This window comes from Varanus komodoensis, unplaced genomic scaffold (assembly GCF_004798865.1).
Source record: "Varanus komodoensis strain SLA01 unplaced genomic scaffold, ASM479886v1 scaffold15, whole genome shotgun sequence".
Lineage (NCBI taxonomy): Eukaryota > Metazoa > Chordata > Lepidosauria > Squamata > Varanidae > Varanus > Varanus komodoensis.
The window spans coordinates 22,468,286-22,477,757 of NW_025335440.1; the positions used below are offsets into that span (position 1 = coordinate 22,468,286).

Consider the following 9,472-nt stretch of genomic DNA (forward strand, 5'->3'; position numbering starts at 1 on the left):
CCTTCTATGCTTTCCTTTCTCCTTTCATTGTTTGGCAAGACTCCGGAAATGGCGTCACAAAGCTGCTCTCACGTTCCACAGATAAACGTTGCTAAGCACTTGTTTCCAGGAGTAACCAAACAGTGGTTATGTAGCTGCTCATTGTAAGCCGTAGACACGGCAAGGTTCGAATGAGATCGGAAAGGGACTTGGAGAGAAGAACAAGACGAGGAGAGGGACGGGGAAGGTGAGGAGAGCGGAAGCCAGGGAGGTGATAGGAACTCTCGGTTGGGGAGAAATGGCTGGCGGGGAAGACTCTGGATAGGGAACGAAGAGGGCCTCTGGGTGGGTATAGAGTGCAGGCATGAGACTAGGAGGCAAGCGGATTGTCCGAAATACCCTTACGCCCAAAGGTGAAGAGAATCCGACCGCTTCTTTGGAATTATTCCATTTATCTCCTTTTCCTCCAGTGAGCTGCGGCCGGTTCAGTGCACCTCTATTGTTCTTTCTCCAACTCTGCATTTCACCCTCACAATCCTGCAGAGCGAGAGTGAGGTGGTGCACGTCGAGACTTGCTTAAGCTTTGAGTTTTGTGACTCAGTGGGGATTTGAACTCGAGTTTCGGTAACTTCATACGCATAACCCCTGCACCACCCGAACTTGAACATAATGAAACTGCCTTATGTTGAGTTACTGCACTGGCTGATCTCTCCGAATTGCCTGTCCTGAAGGGCAGTGGCTCGCCAGTACAAAGCTGTGTTACCTGGGAAATTCTTTCAGCTGACCATTGATCCCGTTATTTGCATACAAATTACCCTTGAGTTAACAACTCATTCACATTTCTGGAAACTGTTCAGATGTTAACTTTTACATGTACTGCAACATTGCACTTCTGTACTAGGCGAGATGGTGTTGACCAGGGGAATGCAGACTTCAGGCTTACTGGATCTGCTTTGCTTTTTACTAGAACACTGTGATCCCACAACCAGAGCTGAGTGCAAAAGGCATATACATAGAATTTAAAAAGTCCTGAGACCAGGGCATTGTTCTGAGTACCAAAACTAAACAAAGCATGCAGTTGCTCCCAGACAAGTATCCGCCCTTAGTTAGACCCCACCCCATACTATTTCATTTCGGCAATATAATACAGTGGGAGTCATTTTGTTGCTGCTATTATTAAACAATCTGGAATCCAAAACCCTTGCTGATCTACTTCAAACCACCCAGTAGATCCCTGCCAACCTTTTGTCCATCCCTGATGAAGCCAAGCCAGCCCCAAGGCCATTGCTCCCTGAGTTGCCTTAAGTCTTACATAAATTTCTCAACCAGGTGCACAAGTATAGTAAGATTTTCTTACCACTTGGGAGGATGATACAGATGATCAGTTTACCAAGAGGTTATATATGCTTGGCATAGACCAATTTGTTCTTTGTAAAGGGTCATCTGTACAAACCCACAGAAGAGGGTGAGGATGATAATAAGTGACGTCAAGACAGAAAAGGGATTGGAGTGGCTGAGAAACAAGAAAGAGCAGCAGTCAAGAGCAAAGGATGAAAACATGAATGAAGCAAATGTAGGCTATAAATGAAGGAAAAGAAAATGGGCAGGATATGGAGTTGGGGGAGAAAACTAGAGCAAGGAGAGGCAGAATGTATTCTGCATGGGAAAATGTGATGGGTGGTTCACTTAATTGTCTGAGTAATGTAAACTAAATTATCTGCAGACCTTATCAGTGTGGAGATGGCAACACTATGCACCGAGGAGAGCATTTACAATCTTCTGCCTGAGATTGTAGAGAAGCCTTTCAAGGCACCTAGGTATGGGGGTAAGAACATTTGCCTTGAAAACAGTTCTGACAAAACTATGCACTTGTCAGTCAATTATGTATTTTTGCCTGTGGAATGTGTTAAGAATAATGCATATATTAAAAGAAAATTGATTTACAATCTCCTATCATATAATAGCCCTTGATATGAGCAACATTCAGGTCAACATTTTCTGGTCTTTGATGGAATGTAGACTGCTAATTTACAAAGCACTCAATAAATCATTTATCTGTAAAATTAGGGAGCATTTTAGTGCTCACTCTTTGGGAATCAGTTTTATGCACTGACAGAGATGAAGGTTGCCACCTTATATGTCCTTGCCTAGGAGTAAATCCCATAGAATTCAGAAGGATGTCTGAGTAAACTTCCATCTCCTGCTCTGGGGCAAGCATTGAACCCTGATACCCTGCAAACTTTGCAGCTGCCTCAGTATCCCAGCCCCTGATGCCCATCCTGACTGGAAAAGTACTATAATAAATGGGGAAAGGTAGGTAATAGATCAGAGAACCCATCTTTCCCACTAGGGACTTGCTTGAGAAACACCACTGCTTTCCCTTGATGCAGAAACCTATCATTGCTTTTGTGATAGCCATATACATTGCATCAGTCCTCTTATTTCATCTTAAACATACTAGCTTGTGTACCAACCTGCACTCTTACATTGAGAAAAGGAGCTTCACAGGCCTAGAAACAAAGGGTCAAGAATGAATGCACCCCCTGAAGATGAGCAATAACCATTGGAGTTTTTACTGGAAACAGAATTGAGTGACTGTGAAGTCCCTTGGGGGTTTGCAGGGTTCATTCTCCAAGGTCTGGAGAAAACAAACAAGACTAGTCATTAAATAAAAATGTACTCTCTTTAGGTTTTGTTTCTGCGTATTCTCCCTGTTTGGTGAGCATCTTTGCAGGGAACAAGGGATTAAAACAAAGACCTCAGGTATTTTCCATTCTGCAGGTGCACATTCTACTGATTCATACTGCCCATATGGTACGGTAGGTGCAGAAGATCCCAAGTTCAACCCTCAGCATCTCCTAGTAGTGCTAGGGAAGAATGCTGCCTATAATCTGGAGAGCCATTTCTGCCTATTGATACTGGGCTACATGGGCCCTGTGGCTTGACTTGGTACAAGGCAGCTTCCTTATGTCCCTAGGCTGGCTGATAGAGCCATGGAAGTGCTAGTCCAAGGAATGCTGAGGTATAGACTTATCCAACACATGTAAAAAATTAAGGAAGTAAAAAAGGTACTGAAAAGCAGAATATTACAAGATGGTACTCTGTCCTTATAAAATGTCTGATGTGGTGGTAATGCCTTCTTTGGGGATACAAGAATACCTTTCCCTGTTAAAGCAGTATCACAGATCTTTGAAGAGGGTCTTACAGAATGAAACAGGCATTTTATATAGGCATTTTACTGTTGAATACACTTCTATTTCTCAGTATTTCAAGGTTTTGCCTTTTGGGAGGGAGAGCTTCTTAGTTTTTGGTACTACCCTCCCCTTTTCTTCATCTCAATTTTTCAGGGAACACTTCACATTTTCACTCAATGCACTGGTGTGCCTGATACACAGTCTGGGAATCGCTGGAAAAGGCTAGAATGCGTGATTAAATACAACACTTCAGACAAAATCAGTGTGGCTATGTCTTTTTATTGCCAAACCACTAATGGCACAGTTATAAGATAGATGCATCATTTTTAATAACAGACAAATTGATACTAAAGTGTAATTTAACTGTCTCAGACGAATGCTATAACTTTTTTACACACATTAAAAAAACAAAGTCATTGTGAACAGAGGGAGAAAATTTGCTATGGATCAAATTCAATATTAAGTGATGAAATACACGATAAACTCTGTGATTACAACAAACACTACCAATGTCCTCTTTCTGCTCAGTTTTATTCCACTGCTAATTCAGATGTGAATAGATGTGCAGTATGAAACAATCCATGGGTACTATTGTTTTTGAACACACATGAGTTCAGCCATAATATTCACCTGAAAAACTTACACCCTTAACTGGATTTTTAGATCAAGGGACTTAGTGCTGCCTCACTGAGAAACTAGTAATTCCTGAAGCAATCATAACCAAACAGAAATGCTTGTTTCTGAATGGTACAGGTCAATGGAGCTCACATAAGGGAACTCCACTGCCACGACCCATTTCAGAAACAAATCTTTCCAGAATTTCTTTCAGAAGTGTTCACTGTGGTTGCACTCAGAGTGGGCCCTGCAAATGCTATGAAACTAGCAGCGGCACAGTGGTGGAGACCGTACCAGCAGTGAATTGGGGCACAGTGTTCAAGAGCACAATAACCTTGAGAGGTAAAAAGGGGGTACTTGCAACTTCTCTTTGACTTCAAATATTCTTTGCACATTTTCTCTTCACTAAAGATATGTATCGACACTTAAACCATATGTGAAGCATACAATACAGCAAAGTAAAGCACCATGGAAAACCATAGGACCACCAAAAGTCCAAGTGCCTTCTCCAAAGAACTTTCTTCAGAAACATTCAAAGGAACCAAAATTACCAAAGAGTACGTTCTTAGCAAAACAATATAACAATATTTGAAGGCATTTTTCAATTTTGTGTTTGCTTCTTTAATGTATGATGTTTATATGGTTTTTATCCTGATTTTGTTCATAGAACCCTGGGCAGCATATATAGAAATCTTTCCCTTTCTCCTCATCCTGTTCTCCTCATCCTATCTTACAGATACCCTGTAAGATATGATCACTAGCCCACAGTCACCTCTCTGGCTCCTTAGCCGAGTAAGTATTTGAATGCAGGTCTCTCTGGCTATGGTCTGCTTTTCTAACCACAATGTCACATGAGTTTGCAAGGGATGAGGATTCTAGACCCTGTAGAATTACTCTATGCCTACCATTAAAAACCATATCCTCATTGAAAATCCCCCCAAGTATGAAACAGTCTTCCCCTGTGAGATCCAGTGTGGCACCAACACTGTAATCATTTCAGGAGCAAGTACTTTCCCGGCATTTGGTAGCATACAAGCCATTTCGTTTCTTTTCAGGTCCTAGTAGTTTCATTGATAATTGGTTTTAACTTGTTCTTAAACTTTTTCAAATTTCTGAATGTTCAAGATTTTGTATTGTCTTTTATCATGCTGTAAACTGCCCAGAAACCTTTGGCTGTTGGGTGGTATAGAAATATAATCCATGAAATGAAATATTATCACAAGTTTGTGGATTTGGATGTCTAGTTTTTGCCCCTGCTCTGGCTGCACATCAAACAGAGAATGTTTTGCTTTCATTTATTGTGTTATGTCTGCGTTTTCTTAAGCAAGACTAAATAGGCCAATTCACAGCATGCTTTAGAAAGCTTACTTAGTTAATGGAGGTTTCAATGTATGTTTCTTTTTCACTCTTAAAATGGAAGTATTTGGTTACAAATGTACATACTGCTGCTGCCACTGCCACCCCCCAAAAAGGAAAAAAATTACAGAATACAGCCATTAGTTTTCACAAAAATGATCCCCATGAATTAGGGATGTGTGCCAAGTCCCATTTCACCACCTGAAATAACTTGGAAATAATAGCATTGTGACTCCATGAACCAGAAGCCTTCAGTATTCTGACTCCAGATGTTTCTGATCTTGAGCCATTTCTTCAAAATCATGAGCAGAACTAAAGGGCATTTAAAATGTTTATATAGGGGTGTGTGTGTGTGTTTAGTCCTTGTGATGGAGTACTTTCACACAGTTTTGATTCTCTCCAAAATGATGAGATCCTAACTTACCTTCTGGCTTTCAGAAAAGGTCTCATTCACAGCATGTCACCTTTCTGGAATTATGCATCACTTGTTACTTCTGCTGCTCCCAGTAATAACCTTTCTGATGTGTGGTGTCATAAGCAATCAGTGTTTGGTAGGACTAGAAAATCGAGGAAGAGCTGAGAAAATCAAGAGTTTAAAGGTGACTGTGGAAACATAGGCAAAGGTTTAGTAAGTCTGATGAGATCCTGTGGCATCTATTGAAGAAGAGAAACTTACAACTTTCATTTTGAGTTGGATGGTTTTTGGGATACATACAATATTGGAAATTTTGAAATTAGTTTCATTTTTATTTTAAAAATAAACAGGGAAAAAAGATCGTGACAGAAAGAAAATGATAGAACCAACAGTGCCCAAAAGAACAGATGTCCCACTTATGGGAATTCAATGTACAAAGAATTTCATAAGCTCAAATGCAGCTAATGTTATCATGGGAGTGGCTAAAAAACCTCTACCTATTTGTGTGGACAGGCGACAAGGAGACAAATTTCTCCTTGAAACTTCAGGACTCGTTCCAAGATACCTCAAGAAAAAGGTATGTTTATAAATACTCCCAATATAATGGAGTTTGCGAATATGCTGGAAAAATTCTATACTCCGAGTTTTCTATACTCCGAAAATCTAAAAGGTCTTGTCTCCAATTGTTGAATATTTGTTTCCAGTAATCTTTTTTTTAGTAAAAATGCAGTAGCCATGAGAATATTTTTGTATGGAATTTTGTATCAGATGCTAAACAATGCAGTCCCGTGCATGTTTCTGAGAGGTAAAACCTACTATGTTCAGAGGAACTTACTCCTAGAATTGTAGTCTTAGCTGTTTAATATCATAGCTGTGAAAATGTTATAGATAAGGAAACAATCCAGTCCTTCTCCAGATCTACTTCCATGCAAGCAAAAAGATTCCTATACTAGCAGTCCCCCTCCTCTGCATGTACTGCTGCCATCAGAAATGGACTGGATCATCCTGTATAGCCACATACCTGGGAGTTAGCGCTGTTAAATTTAGTGGTTCTGAGTAGACATATATAGGATTTCATGGTGAGAGTACAGTCTCTTGTCTGCACTTCCAGAGATTTTGGTTAGAGAATTTCTGTATACGTGAAACTGACTGAATAAATGTATGTAAAATATATGGCAACATCTTTGTGCAAATCTTCATTTAGACCAGGGTAGGCAACTTAAGGGCTTCCAGATGGTTTGGTTTAAATCTTCCAGCATTGTAGCACCTCAAATGTGCTAGGGAGGCCTCATGAAAATTGTGGGCCAAGTATCTGGAGGACCGCAAATTGTCCTCCCCTGATTTAGGCAGACCCGATGGATACTTCATAAGCAATGCTGTGGTTTTGAGAGGTGGTCTTACTAATATTACAAGAAACAGCTGCAAGAAAATGTTCTGGTGTGGAATACTCCTTTGCTTTCTTTCAGGATATGCTATTATGATCTCTCCGCTGCTGTCAGTCCACAGTCTGTGACAACTGAGCATGCTCAGTTTTTGTTGGTTTTTGAGGAACTGGCCCCTGCAAACCTTGGGTGTCCTGGGAGTTTTCCGATGCCTCTTCCTTGTGTGCATTTGGTCTTGAGTTGTCTGCAGAAGGAAAATATATTGGAGACACCTTCACTAGATGAAAGTTCCCTTTCTCTGTAAAATATGGGGGACATATTTCTATCCTTTTTATGAATATTTGCCCACTACACTTTTTTTCTAGGATTACGGTCTTACTCCAAAATATGTAACTAAACGTAATGAAGAAGCAAAGAGAGCTCAGGAGGAGTATGATGCCTATGTAAAGGAGACTCTCAGACAAAAAGCCATGAAACGGCTCACCGAGGAAGAGAGGGAAAATGTTCTTGAGGTACTTGGGTTGCCTTCTATCAGATAGTCTCATGAATAAAAAACACATTGTACACCTCTACAGGCAAGAAAACTGCACTGGGGATGGGCTGCTTTTCACTAGATGGAGCTGTAGAATAGTTATATGTAGGATTGAGTCAGTTATTAGATGCAACAGAAATTTCAGTAAGTGTTACAATGTCCATTTTATGAAGTAGATTCTGTGTCATGCTCATCATGACTTCATATTAGTGGGCTGCTATACAAGATAACTGAAATTAACAGCATATTGGCTGACTTTAAAGAAAATCTGTGGCCTATTTCTCTTTTTCCTAATATTAGAGAGAAGGGGAAATACTGTTGTGAGGACAATCCTATTCGTGTTTACTCTGAAGTAAATCTCACTTTGTTCAATGGGCCTTACAGGAAGAGATATGTATAGGACTGTGCTATTACACTTTAGTCCTATCCATGTGTACTCAGAAGTAAGCCATTCTGAGTTACTCTCAGATTAATGAGCACAGGATGGCATCCTTCCTGTATCTTCATCTAATGTTCTTTTCCTATACTCTATACAGGGTCTGAAGAAGAACTGGGAAGAAGTGCATCAGACTTTCCAAAACCTTTCAGTAGAAATAGATACAATACCCAAGAAGCTTCACAAAGAAAGGCTGGAAACACAGATGAAACAGTTGGAACATGACATTCAGACAATTGAGAAACACAAGGTTATTTATATTGCAAACAAATGAAGATGTCATTAGAAAAAAGCATTATGAGATAGGAAAAAAGTTTACTATCAGTAGGGAAGCAAGAATGCCTATATATCCAAATGTAGAAAAGTACTTACATTTTAACAAGTATCTAAGAATTTAACCATATGTTACATTTTTAAAGGTTTTTTAAAATATCTATTTTTTCAAATAAATATTATTTTTCCCCAAGTTGTTCAGTTAGCTATATTATTATAACCTTTAAATGTTTTGGTTGTTTTTATAAATGTAACATCATGTATGGTGATAATTCAACTAGATGTTTAAGTAGAAAGAGAATGGGAATGATTTGTGAGATAATAAAGAGTTGCTGACATTAACCTTAAAGCTTGAAGTCCCTTATATTTATGGATTGCTTCTAAATAATGGGTTATATCCAACATAATGCCAGCAGAGAAGTTAAAATAATTGATGTTCTGCTAGTGGTTGCCCAATTGCTTGCAGAACAAGGAACACTAACCTTTATCATTATGAGTTGTGGAAGACTTTGCAGAACAGCTTGTAGGAACAGCAGCTACCTGGACAATGGATGGGAATCACAGTCCAGGTTTGGGAAGGCTGCTGTGCAGTTATGGTGAAAGTACTTCTCAAGATGCTGAATACACCTCTTCATGCTACATTCAATTATAAATGGTGCAGTCAAACCAGACCTCCTGTTTTACATTAAGAGCATCAGAACATGCTTGGTTGGTGCAAGAGCATTGTTGGTGCTGGATCAAATGAAAGGCCCATCTGCCCAGTCCTGTATTCCTTCACTGGTCTAATAAACACTTAGGAGATGTTCGCAAGCACCTAAGCCTGCATGAGAAGTCCACAAGCAGGACATGAGCACAACTGGGGCACACTCCCGCTCATGTTCCCTAGCAAATAATATAGAGGCATTCAGCCTTTGTGCTTGGAGTGATACGTAGCTATTAGGACTGGTAGCCATTGGTAGCTTCTCCTTCATGAATTTACCCCATTTGAAGCCATTGTCACTATCCTGTCATAGCAATTTCCATCATTTAAATAGTGTGAAGAAGGACCTCCTTTTATCTGTCCTAAATCTCCCACCATTCAATTTCATTACATAATCATTGGATTTGTGTGGCAAGCCCAGACCTTGAACACAGCAGTGGAACAGGATGCTCTCCTCTCCTTGATGAACATAGAAGCATCAATCAAATCAACATATGGAGCAGACATATCTCTGTCCATTTAAAACAGATGTGTACTCTTTCATGAAGGTCATTGGTACTGCTGATTACAGGGGAAAAAGTTGCTATAAT

General features: G+C 39.9%; 1 protein-coding gene across 3 annotated transcripts; it reads left to right on the forward strand.

Moving 5' to 3' along the window:
- The first annotated feature begins 98 nt into the window (after positions 1-98).
- ENKUR (enkurin, TRPC channel interacting protein) lies at positions 99-8,524 on the forward strand. Of its 3 annotated transcripts, XM_044425287.1 has the most exons (6): positions 99-226; positions 1,703-1,796; positions 4,200-4,345; positions 5,910-6,136; positions 7,307-7,453; positions 8,010-8,524. In XM_044425287.1, the coding sequence occupies exons 2-6, from the start codon at positions 1,720-1,722 to the stop codon at positions 8,181-8,183; spliced, it is 771 nt and encodes a 256-aa protein (XP_044281222.1). In that variant the 5' UTR covers positions 99-226; positions 1,703-1,719; the 3' UTR covers positions 8,184-8,524. The 3 variants fall into 3 exon arrangements, with proteins under 3 accessions (XP_044281222.1, XP_044281225.1, XP_044281224.1); XM_044425290.1 differs by lacking the exon at positions 4,200-4,345 and having other exon boundaries at positions 1,703-1,804; XM_044425289.1 differs by lacking the exon at positions 1,703-1,796 and having other exon boundaries at positions 108-226.
- The last annotated feature ends 948 nt before the right edge of the window (positions 8,525-9,472 follow it).

Coding starts and splice junctions, on each gene's coding strand:
- ENKUR (XM_044425287.1), top strand. CDS start 1,720: ATGGCAACACTATGCACCGAGGAGAGCATTTACAATCTTCTGCCTGAG. Junction 1,797..4,199: donor AAGCCTTTCAAGGCACCTAG/GTATGGGGGTAA, acceptor TCTTCACTAAAG/ATATGTATCGACACTTAAAC. Junction 6,137..7,306: donor CAAGATACCTCAAGAAAAAG/GTATGTTTATAA, acceptor CTTTTTTTCTAG/GATTACGGTCTTACTCCAAA.